The 27321-nt window shown below is 44.8% G+C and overlaps 2 protein-coding genes across 2 annotated transcripts; both read right to left on the bottom strand.

Moving 5' to 3' along the window:
* Nucleotides 1–3334: 3334 nt before the first annotated feature.
* LOC112951849 (dual specificity protein phosphatase 13-like) lies at nucleotides 3335–14082 on the bottom strand. Its single transcript, XM_026044621.1, has 4 exons — nucleotides 14069–14082; nucleotides 5963–6150; nucleotides 4761–4981; nucleotides 3335–3726 (listed from the first exon to the last, which is right to left on the bottom strand). Exons 2-4 carry the CDS (start codon nucleotides 6118–6120, stop codon nucleotides 3500–3502), a joined length of 606 nt encoding a protein of 201 aa, XP_025900406.1. The 5' UTR covers nucleotides 6121–6150; nucleotides 14069–14082; the 3' UTR covers nucleotides 3335–3499.
* Nucleotides 14083–20940: 6858 nt separating this feature from the next.
* LOC112951953 (dual specificity protein phosphatase 13-like) lies at nucleotides 20941–23594 on the bottom strand. The gene is made up of 3 exons (XM_026044729.1): nucleotides 23434–23594; nucleotides 22875–23092; nucleotides 20941–21263 (listed from the first exon to the last, which is right to left on the bottom strand). The coding sequence occupies exons 1-3, from the start codon at nucleotides 23592–23594 to the stop codon at nucleotides 21064–21066; spliced, it is 579 nt and encodes a 192-aa protein (XP_025900514.1). The 3' UTR covers nucleotides 20941–21063.
* Nucleotides 23595–27321: the final 3727 nt, after the last annotated feature.

Here is a 27321-nt window from a genome sequence, read left to right as displayed (position 1 = left end):
AAGGCTCTGAGGCCCAGGGATGCTGAGAGAAGAGCGCGGCTGAGGAGCCTCAGGAGACTGTCTTTGTTTTTAGAGGTGGCCAGGCTTTTCCACATACATCTTTTTTTTTTCCAGCTCTGCTCTCATTCCTACTGTTAATAACATCAGGGATAGTTTGAGAAGACAAAGACATGTCTCTCATCTACTGGTGCCATTCCTTCCCAAGGATGGGTTGTCCTATAGGGCCAGGCAGCAGCGCTGCKGGGTGAGGGTCTCGTGCAGGGGTAAGATGATGGGAGCAGGGCAGGAGGGTGAGCTCGTCCTGCTCTCCTCCCTGCTGAGATGGGGCACGGTGCTGTCCTATTGCTCGTCAGCGCCCTAGGAAGCCGGTGTAGGGAGAAGGATGTGGATATGGGGGGAGGGCCGCAGGGCAGGTGAGACCCTTTCAGCCCTCATTGCTGGGGCTTGTGAGGCCCTGCTCCCCATGCACTGGCAACCGCAAGGGAGGAGGAAGGAGCCAGGCCTGGATTTTGGCTGCGTGAGGACCCTGGGGCTGCGGCCACATGGAGCTGGTCTGCAGCCCCTCCTGGAAAGCAGGGGACACTTCCTTGCAGGGATTCGCGGGGCAGGGAATGATCTCAGCCCTGATTTAATCTTGACAGAGGCAGATGATGAGAAGCCTGTGTGCGGAGTTGGAGTTTTCCTTTGAATTCCTGCTGCGTGGAAGGCAATGCTATAAATAGCTGCAGTATCCTTTTTACCCTGGTACAGTTCTGTCTCCACCTCCCCATATAGACAGCACGTCTGCTGGTAGGTATTTAGTAGGAATTAATTTAACCCAGTCTTCTCTTGCTGTGCTCTGTTGCTCCAAGCAGCCCAATGGCTTCCCCAGCCCTATGCACATACTTCCTCAATAAACGTCTCCTGAGGCCACTGATATTAAAAAATCCCATTTCTCTCTGAAAATTCCATCCTAGTTATCAATAGGCCAGAGGAGCCGGAAGCTATAAAGAGTTAGTATTACAAAAAAAAAAAAAAAAAAAAAAAGACAAAGCACATGGTCCCCACTTTTTTAATTTTTCCCCAACGTTTTGTAAACTGCTCCGCATTTTAATCGTGGCCTGTTTCACATTTTCCCCTTTGTAACTGGTTGCCAGTTTCTCATCCCAAGCAAGACTCTTGTAACCAGCAGATGAGAAGAAAACCTGCACCCCTTTTCTCATAGCTATTACCTCAAAGACAGTTATTTAAGAAATGTAAATAAAAGCTGGACAAGTATTTAAAGAAAAAAAAAATATCTTTCATCATCTTTTTCAGCGAGAGCGCCTTTTGCTGGGGACGCAGCGGGAAAGCTGCCCCGAATGGCCCCATCTCGCAGGTTCTGGGGGCAGAGCCCACGCTAGGCCCTCGCGGGGCGGCTGTGTCGGGGCGCCGGGCTCGTGCAGCTCGGGCCGGGCGCTGCGTTTGCTGGGGTGCGTTTGCAAGCAAGCGTTGGAAGTACTTGCCTTGGCTCCCGCGCGGCGCTCTCGGGGGTACCTTAGCGTGAGCAACGGCCCTGAGCGTCCTCCGGCCGCGCCGCCTGCACAAGGGCTTCCCAGCCCCTCTGTGTTGTGTTTATTCAACGTCTATTTTTAATTGTGTTAATTATAAACCATAATTCCCTGCTGTGTTTGGGTCCGCGAGCATCCACCAGGGAGGGGACGGCGGGTGGCGGGACGGGGCGCGCGGGCAGGGGCCGGGGGGCCGGAGCGGAGCCGAGCCGCGCGCGGAGCGGCACCTGTAGACGCGGAGCATAGGAATCTATTTATTTATTTATTTACTATTTACTTATTTATTTATTTATTTTATTTTTATTTATTTATTTATTTATTTATGTTACTGGGAACTGGGGGCATCTCCCCAGCCTACTCTGACTCTTCGTTTTTTCACTTTTTTTTCCGCAGACTGAAGCCAGGGTGCCGAGTTGGGCGTTATGGGGACACGTGCCTACATCAGCCTTGTGCCTAGCGCCCGAGGTGCGCTGTGGGGTGCGCTGCCTCATCGCTGACGCCCCTTACACTTTGGGTCACCTCATGGAGCTCGCAAACAGGTTTTCTTATGCAGGAAAATCAGGCAAAGGTGTTCTCCAATGTTCCGTGTGGACAATTAGTCGGTCTGAAGTAAATCCCCTTGAAATGCCGTGGCGGGGCCTGCTCTGCACTCGCTGCTTTTCCACGGCACATCCAGATGCGGCAGGGCAGAGCGTTGAGTTGTGTGTCCCGAGGGTGGAAATCTGCCGTGCAGACGGCGTGGGGAGCAGCCCGTCGTGCTGCTCCTGTTCCGGGCAGCCGGTTCGCCGTGCTGGGAGCCTCCATGCCCTTGCATTTCCAAGTCTGGCACCGGGATCACCAGCCGCTGCCATCTCCGAGCTGGCTTAGTGCTGGGAATACTTGTCCGCCGGGGACAGCGGGCCAGATGTGCTGCACATAGTTTCCAGGCAGCGCTGATGTGCCAGATGACAGTAGCTATTGAGTGCTCCTCTGGTGGCCCAGAGACACCAAGATGAAAGCCCCAGGCCTGTCAGCGCTTCCCTYGCAGCCCTGCGTCCCTTCAGTTTTCACCCTAGTTCCCTCACAAAAGCAAATGCTGCAGAACATGGTGTTGCGACACCAATGATCTTTATTTTTTGAGAAAGAAAATTAGGATTTTTACAATACTGAGCTGTTGGGCTGATCTGGGGACCCTTGAATTGTGTTGTCAAATGCTTTTCTGCACCCACTCCCCTTGTCCGTGCATCTTCTTGGAGCCCCAGCTGAGAACCCACCTTCCTCTTCAGAAGCTTTCTCCACTGCATYTCCTGGAGGATTTTTACCAGGATAGAGGAGTGAGAGTTGAGTATCCTCTCAAACAGAAGTATTTTCATGGAGGAAAAAGAAATCCCAAATAAATGACTATCACAGGGAACATAATATAGTTGGAACAGGAGTCGCTTCTTATGGAGCGGTTTGTGTTTGYTTCCCAGCTGCTCTACCTCTAAGCAGCCTCTTACCCCCAACGCAGGAGTTCCACCAGTTGTAAAAGCAAAATCTAACCAGTGCCAGATTTAAGTCTCAAAATACGAAACATTTTAGATATGAAGAGCAAAGGGGGGGCCTCGATTCATAAGAGAACTTCTAAGCATTATTGTAGCATAAATAATATGACATCTTTCACCCCAAATAGCCTAACACTTCATAAACTGATATGAGTTTCACTCGTTGCTGAAACACAGCTATTTCTGAAGTGGAACTTGATATCTTTTTTTTACCAGGAGAGAGCAATATTTTAAGGTGGAGAGTGAAGAATGCAATATACAACCAATTATAAGYATAATTGAGATTGGCTTTGCAAAATGGAAGGATCAAGTAAAATGTACTTTTAGTAGTAACATGTAGTCTAGTGTATCTCAAACTTACATCCTTAGTTTTCAAATGTATTTCATTTAAGAAATATGCAGGAAGCTCAGATGATGTTTTGTCCTCTCTCTTTTATCAGTGCTCCGCTACGATGCCCTGCTGGCAGATTCGCTAGGTCCTTTCCTCTCTCCATTTAATTTGATATCCAAGTCTCGGAGCTGGCTGAGAAACCCTGAGTTTGGGCAGATGTCTCTGTGAGAGCTCACTGTTTTCAGAGCATCCACAAGTGTCATGTTTTCATGGATCATTAGGAAGGCAAGCACTAAAGATGCAGAGCGGCTCACCCCCATGGCACAATGGACGAACACTTTGCCTGCAAGAAGAAGACACAGAACAAGGTGAGTCGGCTTTTGGGCACAGAGAGGGGCACGGGGAACACCCAAACTGCTCCCTGTGTCCCTAAGTTGAATTGAGTTGGCAAAATGACTGTGACAGTTACTGCATTCTCATTTTTTTCACAGTTATCCTAAGATAGATATCRAGCAAGGTCATATTCGTACTGACTTCGTGAATCCAACTTCATGAGGTTACATTCTTGCCCAAACTGTATGAATGCTCAAGTATTTGATTTCAGATTAAAATAGCTGAAGTTTTCTGTGGAAGGAGAAACTTTCTGTTTCTGCCTGGCTTGTTAGCGCAGTTTTCTGTAGAAAAATAGTTTTGGCAGAAAAATTTGGCCCAGACCTGACTGTGATTATCGAGAAGTCCCATAAACTCTGTAGGACRGTCTGCCCATAAAAACGGTCTCATAATTTACTGTATCTCAGCAGCCCAGTGAGAGCTATAACTGGGGTTTTAATAAAGCACTCCAGCAAAAGCAGCGAGCTCTTGCAGCCAGTCAGAGTCAGAGCAAACTCTGGAACAAATGGAAATTATGATAACCAGGCCATAATCCAAACTCTACTGACAAAAAAAATCAGCAGGCTCTGGGTCAGACTTCTCATTTTAGACTTAGCTCATTAACTTGTGCTGCAGCTCTAGCTTAATAGGCAGTTTGAATAGAGCTCCATCCTGCAAAGCACTGCAGCATGTAGAGCACTTAAGCCAGTGCGAGTGCTGTTGTCCCCAGCTGAAGCCCTGGGGAGCTGGAGCGGAGCTGCCACGTGGTTCCTGGGGCCAGGGGGTCCAGGCTGGATCTCCCCCCAACATGAGGGATGTGAGTGAGTGGGGAGGGGGACACAAGATTTTGGCAGGAGGCAAATCCTGTTGAGGAGCAGAGTGATCCTGCGTGTGCCTTATTCAGTGTCATGCTGCACCTGGTTTACTGGCTACGTGGTTAATACAAGGAGAAGCCCTTTGGCTCATGTTGAAACCTCCTCCCCAAACTTCTCTTTGCCTCCTTCTTACCTCCTGAAGTGTTCAACGCTTTGCCTATGAAGTTGGCAGCATCATAGAAGAAGATGCTTAAATCAAAGGAAGGATCATCAAATGCTTCTATTCCGTAGTACTCTATTTGTAGATCATTGTAATATTTGGCTCCTGTGTTAATGCTGTATGGCCCATCTGCTGCATTAAGGATATGAGTAATGTTCAGATTTTGAAGGGCAGTTTTATTCCTAGCAGCCCACCTGAAAGACATAAAGGGTTAATCAGCAGCACTGCCAATATTATGCCTTAAAATAGAGTAGTTCACAGTTAATGCCTACTCCCACCAGGGATGAATACAGGAATTGCAGCTTCATTACAAAGTGGCAAATTTTAAGATGCCCGTAGCACTTTGCAAATGAAATATGTGGTATGGTGTTACAGAGAGCAGCATGAGCAGAGACTTGCCTGTGAGGTACTGTTAGTCAGGCAATTGTCTCCCTGCAGTTAATTCCTGGGAATATAGCTGGATGGAGCAGTGAAGATTTTAAGCATTTGTTTAACAAGTGCTACCACTAATCTCTCGCAGCGTGTACAGGTTGCAAGGGCGAGCACCCACATGGGTGCAGCACTTCCAAACTGTTTCTCACTATCTGTCCTTGGGGTCACTTCTCATTCTGACGTGTAGCGGCTGCCTCGTGCTCTGCAGCCAGGRTCTCCCCTTCCAGCCTTAACCTAGGACTCAAACGTTTCCAAATGTGACCCTTACTGTTATATTCATAAGAAGGAGAAGTTGGGAGAAAAGAGCTGTTGTTCTGACCAGTTAATGATGTACATTATCTGCAGTCACACAGATAGAGGAGAAGGAAATAGAGGCAGTCACTAGTGTAAGATATTTACATGAAAATTCTTGRTGGATATTTTCAATTTTACAGTCTTACTTTGAATGACAGTTGGATATGGACTGGTAAAATTCCTGCTTCTCACACCAGCTCCTGATCCTTCTAGTCCTATCCGAACGCAAGGGCTACCGTGTCCTCGCCTGCAGCTCTCGGGCCAGATGATGCTTCTCAGTTCTTAGCACCAATCACAAGTGCCACCCATTTCAGGTGAGCTGTTTAAGCTCTGTCTTGCATACAACTAATTCTTACCCTACTAAAACGCACAYGGCTCATTGAAACCCCTCTCAGATAGACCTTGAGTAAGTTACAGCAAGAGCCTACTAATGCACCATATGTCCTTACGCATCTCCCAGGTAGACATTTGGCCAGACTTGGTCCACGTGGTTCTCAGAGCCTCCTCTCAACCAGACAAGCCGCTGGAGGTCGGCGAGCGCGGGCGTCTCGTAGGAACCGCGGCCCCCGGTGCCGCGCGGCTCCGAGCGGGCGCTGCTGTGGGGCATCCTGCTCCGCTTACAGCAGAGACAGCTTTTCTGAAATGAGGTAAGAGGAAACTTTCAAGCAGAAATAATATTCCCTAGGAAGCCGCCCTGTTCATTAGCCTCCAAAGAGCATCGCGTTTCGTGGGTTGTGTATGCAGCAGGGCCTGCAGGTGTTACTGAGACCATCCAGAGAGCAGGACTGACTCTGCTGTGACCCTACAGGTGGGTAATTCATCCCCTGAGAAAGCAGCAGCAGCATAAGACAGAATTACTTAATTTCGTGACGAGTAACACTGTTGAAAAACAAAGTCCTGSCCCACGCGAACGTGGCAGCGCCTGCGCTTCATAGACGAGGTTCTTGTTTCTGTTACGGTGCTGCTGCTGCTGAGTGTAATGCAGGAAAGCTCTAGCACCCAATGTCRGAATTGCAGAAGGGTTTGTGCTCAGTGTGCTTCCTGCTGGATAGAAGTGGATAGAATTATTTCTATCCAGCTTCCTGCTGGATAGAAATAATAAATCATTGCACTTATGCTCACAAGGCTAAAGGACCAAGGGGAAAAATCTGAGGTGTGTATRTGACATACAGTGTGTCTATACACTTAAAAACTGTATGGACATTTTCTTTCTATTATACAGATATATTTATACATGTGATATATTTATACACACATGCCTACACACATATATACATTTTCACAGTTGTATGTACATGTGTGTATATATATATATACACACATATACACACAAAAAAAMCCAGAAGTTCAACCATGTTTCTCTGTATCTCAGGCAAATACCACTGAGCACTCRGCTGTACCTGTCTGCCTCTGTCTCCCTTGTGCGAGCTGTTCCACTTTGTGTAAAAGCTGTGCTAGCTGTTTGCCTCTAGAGAGAGGCAGCCCTCTCATCTGAAGCACAGGGTACTTACGTACCTGGGATATGTGGGGGAGAAAAAAAGAAAAAAAGAAAAAAAGAAAAAAAGAAAAAAAAAAAGTTATATTTTGGAGAGTTTTGGAGCTGAAAGTCAGGTCTGTACTGCCTTGTTGAGAATCCTGTCCAGGACGTTTTGCTGCCTCACAGACTGTGCAGTTCAGCACATGTGTCCCTTGTGCTAGGGTGTTTGCTGCTACTGGTGCAAGAAGCTTGTGTGCTTGCTCCTTATYCAGGGGGGCTCTCTGATCGCAGCCCAAATTTGCTTCCACTGCTCCCCTCTCCCTCCTCCTCTCCTCAAAAGCTGAGAGCAGTTATAACTTTTTGTGCATGCTAATAAAGTGTCCTTAGAGTAACTATTTAATAAGCAAAATATGAAAAGCACAATAAAAATGATGGGAGAGAGGGAAAAAAAAGCTTACTTTAAATGATCAAGAGAAAGGAGCTGCACATGAATAACTCAGGGAAGCAGAGAAGGACKGCAGGAATACAACATTTTTTTCAAGAAAACCAAGATCGCCAAGAGCAATGCTGAAGGAATACACAGGGTGACCCCAGCACATGAAGGAGAGCACAGAAAGGGATATTGCACAGTGCCCAGCTAGTTTTACTGCCTTGCAAAAGTCAGGCACCRTGCTCAGAAGCTGCTGCCAGTGTCTTTATGATGACTTGTTGGTACTTTCACTGATATAGAACATTAAGCACAAGCAGTAAAAAGAAACCAAGATCATGATAATTTAGGTTTATTCCAGGAGGTTCCTATGACCACAGCAATGTGGGTGACTCTCAGTTGMTGCACATGCTGTGGAGATCAGCAGAGAGGCGCTCAGCTTTCAGTGCCTGTAGCCCCCTCATTTTAAAGTCCTGTTACAGCCAGTGAGCTTGTACAATAACAATAATTTGTGCCAGAGAGGGAAAGAGGTGTCCTTGCCGGGCCTATATYCCTGGCTTATTCCACATGGCTGATGCCAGACAAGCGAGCTCCTCATGTCAATGGGGAGCCCAGCTCCTCCCCACTCTGCGCGCTGCTGCGCTGCCCTCGCAGTTGAATTGCTCCGTGGGGCCTTCAGGGTAAGCGTGGAAAAGCTATAGCAGATGATGGGACTAATGAGGAAAGTAATATGAATTTTTTAATTGAAGGCCAGGGACTTTGCTGAAGGTTTTCCCTCACCGTCCTTCTTTAAGATCCTGCAAAGTTAGCAGAAGGGAGGCCGCTGATTGCATTTCTCAAAGGTTGCCCCTCGGGCAGCTCGCAGAGGCTGCTCCGCTTGGAAGCAGTCGGCAGCTGTAGGGTGGTAAGATGCCTTGTAATCAAAAAGGAAATCCTGCTTCACAAGGTTGCCACTGGTTTCTGCAGAGATCTAGCACTTGTATGTGAGGGAGGATTACTTTTCTTCTTCAAATGTAGTCAGTGGGTACTTAAAATCTATCCTGTTTGCTTCTTTCTTGGTCTCTCCTTTCTTCTCCCTTCCTGTAGAAGACCTTTTACCTGTAGGAGACACCTAGGACCAGGAGTGGACTCTAAGTGCCATCCCAATGGACGAGCTGCTCACTTTGTAGAGAGGCTGGGGGATGGTGACCACCCACGAGCTGCTTCAACGCTCAGCATTGATTCCCAAGCGTCCATGGTGGGGACAAACCCCCAAGGACTCCACTCCTGGAGAACATTGTCCACAGCAACAGCCTTGCTGTGAGGCCTCCACACACCTCTGATGTTGTCCTGCCATGCGAGTCTGCACACTGGGCAAGGATTTTCTTTTCTGCACCAGAAACAATTGCTGTTTTCTACTGGAATTTTTTTTTCTGGCAAAGAAAAGACAAAAACCCACAACCTACAGTAATTTGAATTGTCTAAAGCTTTTTACAGATCTGTGGTGTATTGGCAGATTCCAGTTAAAGAAAACTCTTCTGAAAAAGAAAGCAAATGCCCCAATATTGTGGGTGTGAAATAGCTCATTTTACCATTTCCAAAAACAACCGTTTCCATTTCTCCTTGTCAAAATTACTTTTGTTTTGGAATTTTACTTTAACGCTGCACGAAACATTTTAAAATAAGAAAACAAGATGCAGCAGTTTGCTCCTGGTTGAGAGAAGCCTGTTCTGCCTAACGAGACATGAGCACACGCTAACCAGGCAGCCGCTTCGTCCCGTCGCCCTCGTGGCAGTTGCTCAGCGTGGGGARGGCAACTTGCCCTTTTCCCGTGGGTTGTTACCATGTCTCCTGGAGGCAGAGCTCCACTACAGAGACATTAAACATCTGTCAGAAGTCCCCAGGGGAGGCTGTGGCAGAGCATTAGCAGGGCCCAAAGCAGAGCCATACCCACCGGATCGTCTCTCGCCTACCCCTTTTGYTGGCGCTTTCCTAGCGGGTACAGATCACTTGGGGATATCGAGGTAGCCCCAAAGGGGTCAAGTGCCTTCAGGATCTTAAACGAGATCGTTCATAGCCTCCTTCACGGCAGGGAACTGATCTAGACTGGACCTGCGGTTACTGCAATGACATTAAATAACAATAACATGTTACAGGGAGCTCCTGCAGCCCAATATCCTAAAGTCCCTGAAACAAAACCTGAAGAACTTGATGGTTTAGAATGCAAAAGCATGAGATCATAATACTGTTCACTTGAAAAACAAGCAAAACAAAAGCCTGATGATGTGTCTGAAATTACTTTCTGCCCCATTTTTCCTTCTCTCTCTCTCCTTATTTTTCCTGAGCAGGCATCTCTGCACTCGTCTTCTACACTGCTTGCTGTTTTCTCTTAGGTGGTACTTAACACTACGGCTCTTTGTCCTCCTCATGGAAAAATCCAGATGGAAAGAAGTGTGGTTCACAGGGAAATGGTCATGTAAGTGGAATTAATCTTTCAGATACTGTAATGTGAAATCCGATCTTTTTTTCTGTTGTTGCTGTTGAGAAGACCCAATCTGTGTGTCTACATTTTGGCCAGAATCCGATGCTCAGAGAGCCCAGGAGTCTCTGGAGGTGGAGCTGAAAGTCTTGTGTGCAGAAACAGGCACATTTAAAAGCAATAGCAAAGTTGAAACAGCCAGATGGGAGCCTAGCAGGCAGCTGAGAGGGAAACTCTCTGTTTTCCTTGCAAGCCTTCAGGGGCTTGTTTGCAGGAATTAGACTCGCTCACCAGCAGTTTGCTGCAGCACTAATACCAAGTGCTATTGGAAATGAGATGCAGGTTATGGCTGATGCTTTAAATGAGGCACCGATGGGAATTTTGAAATGAGATCCTGGGCTCGTCTTGGTGTAGACCGTGCACATGGCAGAGCAATATTGCTTTCTTGGCTGACTGACTCGTATATTATGGCCCTTTATTTTGCCCACGCTCAGCAGCAGGGAACAGCAGAGGCTCTCAGTGCTCCTGCTCTGAGCCCGCTGTGCCTCGCGCGGGACCTGCCACTGCTGCAAACAGGGATGTTGCTATATTGCTACTAAAAAAGGGCTCTGAAGCACTTGCCCTTTTGCAGGCGGTATGGATTTGACCGTGGATTAAAGTGGATAGTTTGTTTGTTTATTTGTTTGTTTTCCTCCTTGATTTACTCAAGTGATTTTTGCCTGTCTACTTCTGTCAATTTAGAAGTGACAATGCTGCCAAGCATGCAGGCCTTCYGAGCGCTTGAGAGCACAAGTAAAAGGGTTTTGATATTTCTCAGGCATTTGGCAGTGGTATCTTTGAGTGCCTCTTCGTGTACCTTTAATGCAAGCAGTAGAGCTCTCTTTTCCATGCCTTGCTTGAGAGGTGCCTATGGGAAAGGGAGAAAGTTGACCATAACATTTTGCAGTGCGATCAAGGCTGAAGACTTAGGAGAAAAGAAGCAGTATTGGTGTATTTTTAATCATCTATGAAGACCTCTGAGAAAATTTGGCAAAAGGACTTCTCTTGAAAGTATTTGTTATGCTCTATGCAGTCCTGTTAATGTAGAATAAAACTATGAAGCCTCACACATTCAAGAAACACAAGGTCTAGAAAGGACATCTTGCTCTGGGATAACCACTGAAGCACTCCTGCAGTCCAATTGGTAGAGCTGGAAGAATTAAACAAGCTATCAAACCTGCAAGAAGGGTTTGTTTTGGTTTGGTTTGTTTTTTAATTTATGCCAGCTGACCTAATTACATACTATCTTTAATGACAACCCTTGTCTTAGCAAGCACAGCAACACGGCTGCTAATGAAGCACTGTGATTTTTCATGTAGCCAGAAGATGGCAGAAGAAAGCAATCCTGAATGATTTTAAAAAAGCAAATGCTGGCGATATAACCATGATTTTAAACAGAAGAATTACTGAGTTACAAGAAATTGCATTGGTTGGATGGTTGAAAAAAAAATGCGATACGCACTGGAGTAATTAAACTGGTGTTGACTTGGGGAGAACACATCAAATCAGTGGGGCTGTGTGTGCTCCTGTGCGGGCAGTTGCAGAAGGGAAAGCTGTAACTGTACTGGGCTCCTTGGAGGAGGGTTTGGAGGGTCCCTGCACTGGAGCCCTAGGAGCAGGTGAAGGGGAAGAAGGAAGGAAGGAAGGAAGGAAGGAAGGAAGGAAGGAAGGAAGGAAGGAAGGAAGGAAGGAAGGAAGGAAGGAAGGAAGGAAGGGAGGAAGGGAGGGAGGAAGGGAGGGAGGAAGGAAGGAAGGAAGGAAGGAAGGAAGGAAGGAAGGAAGGAAGGAAGGAAGGAAGGAAGGAAGGAAGGAAGGAAGGAAGGAAGGAATCTGCTTGTCAGATTTTACTGNAGGAAGGAAGGAAGGAAGGAAGGAAGGAAGGAAGGAAGGAAGGAAGGAAGGAAGGAAGGAAGGAAGGAAGGAAGGAAGGAAGGAAGGAATCTGCTTGTCAGATTTTACTGGAGGTTCTGAAAAATCCCGCCTCGCCAAGGTGCCAGCATGAGCTGCCGAGATCGTTAGAAAGCAGTGGGAATTCAGAGGTGCTTGTGCATGGGCAAGCGCTGTCACCAAGCCAGGGCAGCAGGAAAGCTCAGGGGAAGCCTGCAGCCTCCTTGATCTTAGCTTACCTTGGAAACAGGCTTAAAGGAGACTTATCAGCAGCACTTGCAGCTTGTCTGTCTGGAGGGAAACAAAGCTGTAAGAGATGTGCTTAAAACCTGGTAGCACTGGGCCTCCCCCAAAGCCTCACCACTCGAGGTCTCAGGCAGTGGAAGACCTTGCTGCCATATCGTAGTTTTTGCAGTTTTCTGCTCACTTTTCTGCTCTTCTGTTTTCAAAGCAGCTCCCTAGAGCTGATGGAGGCGAGTGCTCCCAAGCAGGAGCAAGTAAGGAATTTTGCACGAGGGTCAGACCTTCTGTCCTGTCTCCAGGAATTAAAGGTATCACGAGGTTTAGGAAGCAGCTAATCTGCTGACAGTCCAAATTGGAGGGTATACAGGGGCCACATTGCTCCAAGCCTGTTCCTCCTAGAGCATCCTATGACCTGAGTCCTCCCTCCAGGCCACCAGCAGTGATCACCCTGCTCAAAGCTCCTACAAGGTTGCTTGAGCCTGCGCTGGACATGATGCGATGGGCATGTAGTCTTTGCATGTTCACCTTTTAGGAGATGGGAGAAGACAGGATGCTCTGGAGACTCCACAGGCCCCTGCTCTTCTTCCATGCTTAAAAAGGAAAATCCTCACCTGATCTCCTTTTAGCACTGAAGTACAGATTTAATCGCTAATTTGCTATTTCTTTTAGTGGAGATGGCCACAAGAAGCATTTTAACAGGAATTGCTCATTGCAGAACAAAGGCAGATTCGGGGCTGCCAGGGGGTTTGGAAGCTCTGCATGCAGAGGAAGTGCCTGGAAAAACAAGCATGCATTTGCCACCATTAGGCACAGGAACGCAGCCCTCTCCCGCAGAGGGAATAAAGAAGAAATCCTGGCCAAGGAGGAAGTCACAAGAACAGTTATAGCTGTAACTTTCTAAATGTTTATCTTTGATCTGTATTCCATGTCTGGATCGTATGGTGGCAGGTCTCTTATGGAAAAGAAAGACAAGCTAAATGAGCACAACCTGAGGAAACAGTGATTTTCTAAGCTGCAGGATGGGATGTGCAAGGCCTTACCACTCATGATATTGCTAACTCTGGATTTCACACAGGGTCTCTTAAACCCTTCAAATCTTAGTGTCCTAATGGAATTTTAAGTATTGTGGCTTCAGCCACACGTTTTTTTCGCTGAATAGAACAGATTGCCTTTCATACAAATTGCATCTTCTCATGCTTCTTTGGTATTAATATATATGGGAATTAGAGAGAATTGCTCATGACTGATGTTTAGTAAAGAAGGTGTCTGTGAAAGCAATTCAGGAAAAAAAGAAAATTACTCCAAACCTCTTTTTAATATATGGGTGAAAGATTTTCAAAGGCCCAAAGGAAAAGCTATCAGGTTATGCACCGTAGGACTATTTATGCCCTTGAAACATCTTTTGCTTACGGTGCTTAATTGGTCTGTGAAACTCTATTGCCAGAAGAGGTAATTGACCATTTTTATAGAAGGATGAGTAACAAAAATACTCAGAGCTATTGTTCTGGAAATTAAAAAAGAAAAGAATTATGGAAAGAATATGTTTTAGGGCATAAGCCAGCCTCTCCTGAAACTATGCAAATTGAGCTGGTGAAAACAACAGCAGACAAAATGAAATGAGTTGTATATGAAGAACTGAGATCTCAAATGTGATATTATGCAGAARGTAAAGAGTCTACACTAGATAAGAAACAGCTCAATGTGTTATCAAGGGTGCACTTCGATTTTGATGAATGTTAAAAGAACCTTTAGCCTTGAAAATAAAGAGGATAATTTCTCTCTAGGCAGTGGCTGCTCATGAAAGCCATAAAATAAGAGCACTGGAGCCCTAATTTTATAGTGCTTCTTAAATGATTTTCAAATGGTCCAGCTGCTTTGTGCCACAATAACACAAGGCAGAGATATTTACGCCGGCGATAACAAGCATGCATTAGCCTGCCCAAGCTGCTCTCCGTGGGCAGCCAGCATCAGGTGCAACGTACGTGGAAAACTGAGAGCTGCCCATGCGGATTGATCACACTTACACTTCGGCTAGAGGGATCCTGGAAGCTGCTTTTTCCACCAGACAACTCGGTTGTTTTCCTCGCCTGCGTCTCGCCTGTGCAGCACAGGATGTACGCGCCTGGTGACTCCTGTTCTATTTTGATACTTGAGCACCTGCCAATTACGTCCGCTTAAGCCATACTGTCCTTGAGAGGCTTCCCAGTTTGGAAATAGTACGGCCAATTCAACCCTGCTGGGTTTTAATGGAGTTTCACCGGGGATTAATTTGGCCTAAATGTTGAAGTTGCGATGTGCCGTGTTCACTTGGAGAGAAATGCATTGCTGCAAGCGAGCTCTGGGCAAATGCTGCCTAGTTCTGCTAAGACGTCCAAACTGTCTCCAGTAGCTTTGCCCAGCTACTTCTGCATCTCCATGATTCTCCGCAATTGCAATCTCAATCAGCAAATATGAGAGGTTATGACCAACACACCTGTACCATTTGCGTGCTGTGGCTATTCCAGGGCCTATCCTAAAACGAGAAATACTGGAGAGGAATCTATCCCAGTTAGGGTGCCTGGCAGGAGCAAGGTACCCCTGGAAAGTCCCTGCAAAGTGACTATCTATTGCCATACTAGTGCACAAATTCTACCCCTGATCCCAAAGGTCAGCATCTTTTAATGTCCAGAGATAACCTTAAATAGTTCAGTTTTAAATATGAGCCTGTTTCTCCTGAAGTTGAGTTTTACAAATTGAAATTTTCTTCAGTAAGTCAGACAACAAACTGGAAACACATCCTAAAGGACCTAGGACACATTTGTTACCTTTATTTATCTGAATGGCTGAGGAATGATTTGAGTCAGATATGAAATTAAGAAATCTTCTATGACTGAAATGTAGGAGAAAGATAAGCTTCATGACAAAGCTTTGGGACCATGTTCCTTTTGTCATTRTTTAATATTCAGATGGTTAGGCTGACATTTCTTCATGCCACTTTGATCYTTTATTTTAAAATGGATTACTTTGGCATATTCTTTTTCTCAATTCAGCATCTAAATCCTGCAGCTGTTTGAGGAATCTTCAGTTTAGTGAAATTTCTCAGTGTAACTCTTTGGACAGTGTCACCTACAGAAAAATGATGGTAAGCCAGCACAAGGGAAGTAGCTCTGATTTTACCAGTAATACAGTGAGCCAAGATTTTTCCCTGCAAAATAAAAATGAATACAGGCTGTGCTGTTCCAGGCTGCACAGAAAAGTGTCATGGTCAGAGATTGCTTAAGTTCCTGTCTCTGCCTCACCCACATCTCATTTCATCTCTCGGAGATCCAATTTACAGCAGCCGAGATAAACCAGCCTTCAGGGTATTACATTAATCTCGCTCATAAATCAAGAACCACGTTTTGTTACTGGAGGCAAAAGCATGGCATGAGACTTTGCAAATGGATCTTGTGATAGTTCTTTGCAACTTTTGGCTGTTTCTCAAACCAATAAGTAACTTTTTTTTTATGTTGTGTATTCTGATGACTCAATAAGGAAATACTTTAAAAAACAGTGCTGTTTTGCACTAAAAACTCAGAATCTCTCTCCCCACTCGCTAAAACGTGGCATCGTTTACATCTATAGCTGCTTGCTTTTTCCACCTCCTGTTGCAGGACTCGTGGTCTGATGATTACGGGTAGGTGCCATGTGCTCCTTGCCACTGACAGGAATGCGGTTTTGTGGGTTGCTCCTAATCTCGCCGTGTCCTGCTTCCCTCCCAGCTGCCAATGGAGATGATATCTGTAAGTGGATAACAAGCCTTGCCCGAGCGCCTGAGTGAGGTTTAGTTGAGGCTTGTGCAGTAATCGGTGATCACAGAAGGAAAGCGCTGCCGGGARCGGCGCCTTAGGCGGCCCCGTGGGCCGCTCGGAGCCTGCGGCCTGGTCTTGGTGCCACTATGGAAATGCCCACTGCGGCACCACTCAGCCGTGTCCTCTGCACTGTCCCATAATAATGACTATCCTGCCCATGAAGAGCTCCTTTTCCTCAGCTTCCCCAGGCAATATTTGGTATATGGGTGACACCAAGGCGCCTCGGGGCTTTCTTGGCATCACCACTGTGGAGATGCAGCATGGAAGCGCGCGACCAAAAAGCAGCTCCAGGTGTCTTGCTGGCTTCTATGAGAGTGTGCAGAGCCCAGTGCTCACCACACTTTGCACCTTGCAGCTTTACTAACCTGGCTGAACTCCAGCTGAGGATCCTGCCTGCTTACAGTTCAACATGAAGCTTGAATTCTTGTTCCCTGAGCTGCTTATTTTGTAGCACGTTTTAAAAGCTTTTCCCTTTGAACCCAAAGGGTCTTCACCTTGGCCTGGCATATCAGTAGTGGCTGAGAGACAGACAAATATTTAATAACCACTTTGTTGACTACTTCAAAGTCCTCTGGGATGAAAGACATCATGTAAAGCCAGTCATCTCTATTTTATTTTGTGAGCGAAGTTTAGCTCCTTTAAAGAAGCTGGCCATCAAGGTTCTGCACAAGTCACGGGAAAAATACTGCCTAGTAAAATTTACCTTTAACTCTAGATTGATCTTTAATTTCCAAATAGCTCCTCAGAAATCCATGCTTCATAGAAATCCATAGTGAAAATTTATAGTAGCGCTTCAGGTTATTTTAGCTAGGGCAGATGTCATGACACTAATTAATTTATACCAACGTGAGTTTGCTCAATAACAGCATCATCCAGTATCCACTGACTGCACTGAGTTGTAGGTCAGGCCTAAATGCAAGTCCTCACATTCTTCTCTATTTCTACCTCAAGAAGATCCCATGGAACCTTATTCTGAAATGTTATTCATATTTGTCTTATGTTGGCAAAATAAAGAAAAAATCCCTTTTTAGTACTTAAAAATAATCCAATTTTACTGGATTTAAAAAGATTTAAAGACTGTTTGCAGTCTTTAAGTCTTTGTGTTGAACCTGAACATTAGAGCTCAGCTGCTGCATTCGTGACATTCAGGTCCAGACTATCACAACCATGGCCCTGGCTGCCTTGCAGTGACTGTGTGTGGTCAGCAACCTGCTGTGCACCGGCCTCATCTGCACGTGGTCATTTCACATCTGCTTTGTAATCTGCATTTACAAATTTTGATTTTATTTATAACAGCTATCAGCTCGTTTTTAGGCTTTGCCTATTCAGAGCTAAAGAATTCCTTGTTTTAGCTGTGATCAGYGGGAAGTTAGCCAAAGGATTGTTAGTTCTTCCTGCTTCTCTTGTTTGGGAAATAACATAATTGTAATTTCCAGACAGTCCAGCCAGTTTCTAATCTGCTAGTGATGGAAAGAACTTGTTTTGGCATGAAAATGGACAACAGGCTTGTTCAGTGTAGATGGTTCTGTGCTTTCCTCATGTTCCAGAATGAAACAATCGTCTGTGCACGTCTGGGCAATAAACACTGCAGCCCAGGCTCATTCAGAACACGCATATTTCTTGTTCRAAATTTCAACTGAAAAGCAGATCATCCTGCAAACAGCTTGTGCTACTATATCCTTTTATTTGAAAATTAACATTCTGGTTGAAATAATCTCAGGTTAAAAAGCAATCACAGTTCAATTTCAGGCTATTCAGGATCAYGATTTTGCCTCCTGTTCCATATTTTGAATGTCTGCAACATTTATAAAATCTGTTCGGTGACTAATTACAAAATAAATAATACAAGTTAATGAGGAAATTTTTATTCTCTTTTTAATTAATGCTGTTATGTTCAGTAGATTCTTTCTGTAGTGGAAGGCTGCTTTTGCTTTCCTCTGTTCTATTTTGAGAAAACTAATTTTAACAGCTCTAACTAAACAAAATAGTTGGACAGTGAATGTTACTGAGTACTGTATTCCCCAGCCCTTCAGAGCAGCTCAGCTTCAAAATAGCACTTATATGATGCCAATGCAGGGATTACGTCACTCCTCATCCACATGATGTGGATTAATCCCACCTTGCAGCTGTCCAAAATATCTCCAGATCCCGGGTAGAAGGAGCACCGGGCTCAAAGCAGTGCAGGGCTGAGGGRCTCTGGCCGTCCTCAGGCACTGCCCCTTTGGGGCTCACCTGCTGTTCTGGGCCATGGGAATTTGCTGCTGCAGGATCCTCAGGGCAGTTTTTGCTGAACTTTGCTGCAGTTGATGTGTCAGGGCAGGTGGCTGTGCTGAAATACGGCATGTGCCTCCATGCCTCGCCAGATTAGATCCTCGCTGCATCCTGGTTGGAGTGGGAATAGCCACCACAGCACAAAACTCTGTGCTAGGCAAAMGTTGGGAAAATTCCTTTCTCACTCCCCCCATCAGGAATGTCACTGTGGACACCTGCACAGAGCTCTCCCCAGGAAAGGAACTTCAGCCGATACAACGCGATGCAGTCCCAAATGCCACGTGTGGCCCATTCTAATAATAAGTATCATCAGCTATTAGGAAACAGGGCAGAGATCATCTTAGGGGCAAGATCAAAATTCAGGTTCAGACGACTGTGAAAGCAGCTGTCCTGGGCCTCGCTSAGGGTCCTGCTTGCCTGGTGTCCTGTTCCTGGCTATTGGCACTCAGGGGTTGACTGCACAATATAATACGCACAAGCAACTCCAAATTATATTTATTCCTAGTACTCCCCCAGCTTCCAAATGGATGCAGTGCAGTAGTTACCAGGTCTGGATGTAGTTTCCATATATTTTATATTTGTTCCGTCAACATGTTTGGTTACCCCATGGGTGTTTGTAGGCTCTCAGCCTCAAGAGCATCCTGTGGCAAGGTGTCTCACAGCATAACTAAACCACTTCCCCTGTTTTGAACCTGACTTCTACCAACCTCATTTGATGCCCTTAGGTGACTCTCTCCTGACTAGCATTGTGGTTCTGTGATAGCTTTAACCAGATTTAAGTCTGCACAGCTGTGGCTGGGGATGGTCACAAACCCCCACACTCACAGCCTCCATTGAGCTGGGACCAGCCCCCATGAGCCACTTGCTAAAGGGCACCTAGCTGACAACCACTCCTTCAGTTAAACACATTAAAAAACTTGAAAAGGAAGAGCAGGTCAAGGGGAAGCTATGTGACAAGGCAAGGCTGGGGCAGGAAGGTCCCTGTGCCCACTCATTTCGGAGGAAACGGAAGGCAATTGGTTCTGTCAGGCTGGAACTCCAGCACTGACAGCTCCCATGGGGTCCTGGAAGGATACGTGGGCATGTCTTGACTTCATCTCATCTTCAGGTAATGAAATATCTTTCACAGTGGAACCCTCTATCAATTAGATGTTAACTTTCAGTGTTTTCAGTATATAGACCCTGTTGACATGTGTGTGTTATGAAGGGCAAGGCTGTATTTTTCTTCTGTTTTTGTTTCTGTGTCTGATTTGCMAGGACAATATTTGAAATACTATTTTTTTTCTTGATGGTGAAGTTGTAGTGTTCAGGGGTGGTTAGGAGGCCTCCTTTGCTCCTGCYAAGCTGCAGCAGAGAGTGCTTTTTGTTTTAAGAAGTTACGGACTAATTTTGCTGGTTTTGCACTGCAATCCATTTCCCTGAGCAAAGAAAGTTAAACTGTTTATAAGGAAGAAGTAGTATAGACAAGCAAAAATATAGGCAACATTAATTGCAACTAAAAACACTTCTGTGGTTTCCCAGTGTCCTTGAAAAGAGTTCCTCACTATTTTAGTCTGCCTACTGGGACAAGTAAGTCTTGTTGTACAAGACCACCACTGTGTCATTGGTGGTATGGATGCCGTCTGGGCTCAGCTTTGCTCTGCACTCCTCTCTGCTGCACCTCGTGAAACAATATTCTCCTAGGATGAGCAATATCCAGGAGAGCAGCTACTAATTTACAGCAGGAGCARCTTCCACAGCTGTGGCTTTGTGGGACAGATGTTCGGGGGCATGCAAAGCGTTGTCCTGATGGGAGGGTCCATAAATCTTTCTCACATGTACCTAATTTTACCCAGCTGAAAGCTATTAAGATGCATTATTCCACTCACACCTATTTCAGATTTTTTTTTTTTTTTTTTTTTTTTTTAAGTGCCATGTCTTCAAAAGGCTTCAAGATGGAAATCTGCTGTAATGTGAATGAGATATAAATTATGATGCAATATTAACTCCTATAAATCCTTATTAACTCTAATGGAGAACTTCAAAGGCAATCCAGCTCTTCTCCCATCCCTCTGCTGCTTTGTGAGGTAAAAAGATTGTCCYAACGTTGTCAGGTTTTAAATGTGATTTTCCATTTGATCTTTCTATGCTATGATGTTTTCTCTTTCTCTTGTCAGTAGGGCTCTTTATCAAGGTTTAGGAAAATCTGAACAGACATTCAAATAGATCTCTAGAATGGTCTTAAATATGCTGATTTTGCAAAGCGCCCATGTACATTCAAATAAGGAGGGATTTCTTCTGCATAAGTGCTCTGCTAAATCAGGATCCATGTCTCAGCCTTCCCAGGAATTAAGGGCGATAGGGGCCTGGGAATGAAGTACAACTCATGAGTTCCTACCATTTAAGACTTCAAACAAACTTGTAAATCTCTCCAGTGGAAGGAAAAATGATCAGACTCGATGTTTAGAATGCAAGCAAACAAGGAGAAAAGTATTTACGTCTTTCATGGCAGTGAAAGTTTATAAGGTCAGCTAATCACTAAATCAAACAAGTACCAAAAGTGAAAATAGATTTGACTATTACTCCGTGGGTCACAGTAAGAYGCAAGTAACCAGCTGATTTTTCAGGCAGAATGATAGGATAAATTTTGAATGATGTTTCTGTATTAAAAATCATGTTAGCTTAAGTAACTGATTAATTGGTGACACTTTCAAATCAGTGTCTCTGTTAAAGCTAGCCATTGATGTAAGCTAACTCTGAGCTATTGGAACAAACCCATGTAAAGTCCTAGGGACTCTTTCTTTTTCTTTAATTACATAATTGTATTCATTTTCCAACATAGATCATAGAACACTGATCATAGAAAACTGTATTTGTGCAGTGGTTCAGAAGACTGAAACTTAGAAGCAATGCTTTAAATGTTTTTTAGCAGCCCTGGTTCAGCAGTCCTTCTTTTGCCGTAGCTGGATATCCAAATTTCGCAGGTGTTTCAAAAAGCCACGGTTGGGTGAAATCCATCGATGTTCCTTCACTGTTTTTATGGCTTCAACCAAGGAGAGGTGGTGATTGATCATGAGATATGCTAGGACTAGGGAAGCGGACCTGCTTACTCCAACTGCACAGTGTACCAAAATTTTAGCTGTTTAAAAAAAAAAAAAATCCATTATAAGTATAATACTGTGGTGAGGTTTAGTTTAAAGAAAAGGTAGACCTCTTCTCCAGCTTGGACAGAGTAACATAGCAAATGTGATTTATTTCTTGCCATTCTCACAGATGACATAAATCACTCCTAATTAAGTCAAATTTGCAAGAGTTACTCATCTGAGAGAAACTTATGTGTGTGAGAAGTGTCATGAGGTCATGACTTGATTTCAGAAACAGTGATAAATCAAAGAAAACGTCACTGAAGCTGTGAAGTTGCTCTAAGCAAGGGGGAAATCAGACACATTGATTTAGAAGGGGCTTACTTAGGTGAACAAGAAGGCTAAAATGTGGAGAGGAGGGCACAAGCACAACAGCCACCAAGAAAAATGACTGGCCATGGACCATTGTATAACAAGGCAGTTTTCTATGACTGTAGTTCTCTTTCAGAGCCCAAACTTGCAATACAGAGTGAGACAGCTCCATTAATGACAGCTTATTCATGTTAAGGATTGTTGTTTTATGTAATATGGATTAATTAGTGTTTTATTGCACCAATGCCAAGTTCAGTCTCTTGAGTAACGTGCTATAAATCTCACTGGGTGAAGGTAAACCTTCTCCTCAGGGGCCCAGCCCTGCAGTCCCTATTGACACAGGAAGTTCATTTGCAGGGTACCAGCTTCTTCACAGGGCTGCCCATTGCAGAAATCAGGACTTTTGAGTCTTTATTCTACAATAATTCACCTTTCTACAGCCTTTGTTCAGATGGCATAAAAAGCTAGAGCAGATAAGGCTGTCAAAGCCATGCAAATAGTGTAAAAAAAAAAGTAGCAAAATGCGAGCGGAAAATCCACCCATATTACTCAGTACCATTCTCACTGTGTTAAGTGAGGAAATCGGCTTATTTCAGCTTTTATGATGTAGCTGTGTGCAGGGCTGGTAAGAAATTCTTTGCTGATATTGCCCTTGATTGGAATGAATTGGAGCTGTGTGGTGGGTGAGGGCCACGGTGGTGATAACAGGGGGTGTTTTGGGGGCAGCACGGTGGGGTTGAGCTATGCCGGTAGGATACAGCTGGTCCCACCTGGGCAACATGGATGCAGAGGGCTTATTTTGGGAAGCGGCCGTGCTCAAACTAAACCCCCCAAGCCCTGCCCTAGAGTGAACAGATACAACGTGTGTATCCGTGCCTATAGTTGTCACAGGTTCTGAGTACCTTTTCTCTGATTTTTGTAAATACTTGGCTTTCTCTAATTTTCAAAGTCATTTTTTCCATGTGTGTTCTGTGTCCATTTGAACTGTATGTTTTTCTTCTCTCTTTTTGAATCAACCTTTTCTCACAGCTATTTTTCTCTCTGTTCTGTCTCATTTCTTCGATACCCTAGTCTGACTCCTGCATTTTTCATCCTTTTTATCCCTTCCTGTAGCCTTCCTTAACTTTTATGATCCAGTTATAGCTGCCTCCCTCCTCTCAGTGGGTGCACTGTGCAGATGCCCAACAACTAGCAGCAAACCATGTATTGACTGGTCCACCACTGTGCTTGTGGAATCGACCTGTTTGAGGAGGCTGGCAGCTAACAGGAAAATGTGAACAGCAACAATTTCATACCTCCTGGTGTGTTCAAAGCTTTGTGAATAAATTCCGATGCAGAGAAAAAGAACTGGCTTATGTCGAAGTCTGGACGGTCGTAGGCTCGCACGCCATAATAATCAATGGAAGCTCCATAAAAGTCGTGGCCTCCTTGGCTGTACGCTGTGCCGTGAGCAGCATTTAAAACATGGGTAACACCCATCTTCCACAGGATGAATCTGTTGTGAGCTGTTACGCTAAGGAAAAAAGACAAACACGAACAGATCAACACGATTGCAGGGAGATTTACAGAGCAGGGGAAATCCCTGTGACTGCATCTCCCGGGCTCTTTGCCGGATCACAGGCCAGCGTGTTGTTTCGCAGGGTTAACCAACAATTAACTACCCACTCAGTCATAATTTCTCAAGATTCATTGCTGTCTGCAGCATTAATAACATCAATTKGCAGAACTATGAGCCTACCTAAAGCCATACCTTTATTACTAATATGTAGAAGTGCAAGGACAGTAAGAGGCTGAAAGAGTCAAGAAGTACACCTGAGGTGCTACATGTTAGTGGCTCCAGCAAGCTTTACTTACAGGTCTCCTAAGAAGAGATTAGGCCACACTTCATCAACGTGGTTACAAGAGGGTCCCCTGGTGTTGAGGAGCTGCTCGATCTCGTTAAGAGAGGGCACATCCCCCGTGCATGTCCCAGCCTCTCCAGGGCCCTGTGGGTACGGCGCGTCTGGCCCAGACATGCGGAGCAAGAAACAGCTCTGGGGAGCCGGCAATCCCACCGGGCCCCGCTCCGCTCGCTGGGGCGCTGCCAGCGCCCGCTGCGCTCACTCTGGTTTGGGCAGACGGGCTGCAGCAGCTGCTGGCCGCCCACGTGCTCTGATCTGGGCACCACGTCGTCCAGCAGCRCCGCAGCTCTGGTCCCACCAAGGGTCTGCATCCCTAAAAACAGGGACTTTGCTTTAAAGATTCATGGAGAGGGAGAAGTTGTTAAGATTATGCTCCAGACTTAGAGAAAGAAGGAACTGTTTAAGAGTCTCCTGTATAGGAAGCAAGTGTTATTTCCTAAAGCTGTGTACATCATGGTGCTGAATGTGAATATGAGAAAAGGAATATGAGAAACTGTGGACAATGGTGGCTGGAGAGCTGGTTTAGAGACAGGCCTGGACCTGTTTGAGCCACAGGCTCAAACCTCACTGCTTCAGACCCAGCTAGGAATGGGACAGCCCCTTGTCCAGACGCAGCACAGGAGAACGCTCTAAAATGATTATGCTTCGAACACTAGGTATATGTTCTTAATATCTTGTTCATCTGTCTTGGCCTTCCTTTGTAAAATAGGGTTTGTCAAGCTAATTGATCTGTGCACCTGAGTAAGGAAAATTAACTGAATGAACAGCTGGAAGTTGCTTAGTTTAGTTTTCTGGATTTCTGGGAGTATTTACCAATGTTTTTATTAAGCTAAGCTCTGTGTGCAGTACTGTGTGATGCTAAAACAGCTGCTGTTTCAGCTGAATTAAAGCATGAGTAATTCAGGAACACCCAGCAGAAGTCATCCTTTTAATCGCTGAACTATGCCTTTCTGATTACTTTGTAGGCAGTACTGGGTTCAATAATCTAAATCAAACATTCCTTAGCTAGCAATGCAAGAGGCAGCAACAGCACATTTATATTGGAGCACCTTTATATTAGTGATGCACAGCACAGGCAGGGCCTCCCCCAGAAACAAAAACTGCTGTGGTCAAAGACAGAACGTTCACAGAAGGTCTTTTAGTGGATATACTGCCAACTGGTCCCAYGCTTGTAAGTTATGTAGATAAAGGTATGGTTCACCAACTTGATTAGCTCTTTTTGCATTCAGTTCCTTATTCTCCAATTATGGGTGTCAGAGGCTTGAAGGCACAACGAACGTTTGTAAGTTGACACAGGTCTGATTTAAGTATACTTGAACTCAAGTACAGAGATTACAGAAAACGTTGTAAGTACAACTTGGTCTGTAAAAAGAGAAAAAAAAGGGGGGGTGGAGAGAGAGAACAGCCTCCCCTAAAAAGCTTGTTTTTAGATGAATTAGCTAGAGATAGCGCCTCTAATTAGCCTCTAGCTAGAGATCACCCATGCCTTGCTGCCTTCTTTGCTGAATAGACTTTCCATAAGTAGTTCCCCCTCTGATCACTTGTGGCCTTTTCTTGCACATGCATTTCATTAGTTTTTGTGGAGAGAGATACTTCAAATTGCTGAATGTAAACAGTAATTATTTGATGACAAAGTATTAAAGAAATGCATTCATTCATCTCATTTTCCATATCAATATAATATACTGTAGCTAGAGCTAGTTGGAAAATTTCAATATGAATTTTTTTTGGTTATTGTGATTAAATGTCACTCAACAGTGAGTCAATCAAACTGTTTAAGTAGATTAAATTGTTTTCCATCTAAGGATGCATCCAGTATCCACACATTTTATAGACTTTTTCTCTTGGCAGCCTGCAGTACATTTTTAAATATCTGTAGTATATAATTTGTCTTCAAGACTGAGAGTCGCACGTCAGCTTTGGCACCACCTGTCAAACTTGCATCAAGGCTTTCCTGTCATATGCCATGAACTGCCACAACTAAAAGTGACGGAAAGAGGTTTATTGGAAAAAGCGGTTAAATAAAGCACAAAGTATTTGTAGACTTCTTAAAGAACATCAAATACAAGCAGGTAGAATTTTCAGTTTCAAAATGCAACTTATTTTTTTTTCAAGTTACAGAAAACACAGCCAAATTTCACCCTCTCATAGAGGAGGGAGCAGGGCACCTGCTGGATCCCTGCGGTGAGATTACTGTTAATACAGACACTAATTCACATAATCCCTTCCCTATGGATATGGCAACCTCTAGACATAGTATTGTGGGGTAGGGTTCTGCAGGGCTGATCAACTGCAAAGATTGCACCCRGACAAATGCAAATAAGCGGCAACATACTGTAAATTATATCAACTTCACATCTGGAAGTGTGCAAAGAGTTTARTTTACTGGCAGCTGGTGTGAAAAAAAATACGGTAGAAGAGCAATGAATGCACATAGTAAAGAAGCATTACAATTTTTTAACTTACTGTCATTAGTCTGCAGTAATTTTGTTTTCAGTGACAGGTGAATACTAGTTGTTTTGATTACACACTGAACATTTCAGCCTGCTTTATTACCATCTTATCCTTGAGTGTGATTTTTTTTTTTGTTTATTTTTCAAATGCACATGCATGTTTTACAGCTTGTTGATTAATTTAACCTTGTGAGGTTTTTCATCTGGTGGATGCAAAGGGTAAGGAGGAGAACATTGTAAAGACTAAAGTAGCTCTTAATTTTTACACTGTTTGCAGAGGCCAGTAAATCTTGGCAAAGAAGATTTTCCTCAAACRTAGCAGCTTATTTGGAAAACTGTGTAAAACTTCATGTAAAATATCAAGATAGATGGAATGGACTGCAAAGGGATAAACATCTCTGAACCAGGATCAGTGTGTGCAATAATGTGCAGATTTTCTTCCAGCTTGTTTTTATTCCAAATATCTGTTTTCCGTCTATTTAAATATATATTCTAAACACTGTAACAATCTCGGGTATTTGCATTAGACTACTCAATGACTTGACAACTTTGATAGAGTTGTGAAGAATTTTGAAATGTAGATTTTTTTCAGTGTATTTACACATGMTTGCTTTTTCTCTCTGTGTAGGGAGAATTCAAGGTCTAATTCTCCCATTTGGCGAGTTTCATTAATTGAATGGAGCTACATTGGCACCTATGGCTCTTACTTCACCCAGAGCTACAGCTTAGGAGCCTTGTGTTGGGCCTCAGTGTAACTGCACCATCAATAAAGATAGTTCTGCCTCTTCTTCAGGCTGCGTTATGCTGCTGCAAAGGGCTGCTAGCCCAGCCAGCGGATGTCCAAATTAAATTTATTTCTGGAGCCATTTGTTTATGACTTATCTTTCCTCTCCGATTGTATTATTTATACGTTACGGAGCAGCTAAAGCTACAGCTCCTTGCAGAATTTTATTTATTTATTTATTTATTTACCTACAGGCAGCGGAAAGGAGTAACAGTGCAAAAAAAAAGAAGTGCATCTAAAAAAAATTGTTTCAGCAGGATTTCTGGGAGCTGTTGAAAGCAGTTTTCAGAGGGATGAAAACCAAAAAAATCAACAAGGGCTGTGGATGTTTTCATGACGGCACTAGAGACTGAGATATATACATATTTACACATATATAAACACACACACAGTGTTTAATGGCGGAAGGGCTCTTCTAAGGGCCCTTCTAAGGGCCCTTCCAAGCGCCTCTTCCCCGCTGCGGCCCCTCAGGGCGCGGCCCTCGCTAACGGCCGCGCGAGGGCGGGCGGCACCGCCCCTGCCGGAAGCGCGGGCCCCGCCCCTTCCGCCGCCTCGCGGTGCTGGCGGTGGCCGCCCCTTCCGGCCGGGCATGGGGCGGTTGCGG

The sequence above is a fragment of the Nothoprocta perdicaria genome, unplaced genomic scaffold, assembly GCF_003342845.1.
Source record: "Nothoprocta perdicaria isolate Ctin4 unplaced genomic scaffold, notPer1 scaffold_105, whole genome shotgun sequence".
Classification (NCBI taxonomy): Eukaryota; Metazoa; Chordata; class Aves; order Tinamiformes; family Tinamidae; genus Nothoprocta; species Nothoprocta perdicaria.
This window is presented reverse-complemented; position numbering and strand designations above follow the sequence as displayed.

Bases quoted from the DNA above. Each gene is read 5' to 3' on its own strand.
- LOC112951849 (XM_026044621.1), bottom strand. From the start codon at position 6,120: ATGCCCCACAGCAGCGCCCGCTCGGAGCCGCGCGGCACCGGGGGCCGC. The intron at 4,982-5,962 runs GTAAGGACATAT...TATGTCTTTCAG, and splicing joins AATGTCTACCTGGGAGATGC to GTGGGCTGCTAGGAATAAAA. The intron at 3,727-4,760 runs GTAAGAAGGAGG...TTCTTCTTGCAG, and splicing joins AGCGTTGAACACTTCAGGAG to GCAAAGTGTTCGTCCATTGT.
- LOC112951953 (XM_026044729.1), bottom strand. From the start codon at position 23,594: ATGTCTGGGCCAGACGCGCCGTACCCACAGGGCCCTGGAGAGGCTGGG. The intron at 23,093-23,433 runs GTAAGTAAAGCT...TTTTTTCCTTAG, and splicing joins AATCTCTTCTTAGGAGACCT to CGTAACAGCTCACAACAGAT. The intron at 21,264-22,874 runs GTATGAAATTGT...TTTTTTAAACAG, and splicing joins AGCTTTGAACACACCAGGAG to CTAAAATTTTGGTACACTGT.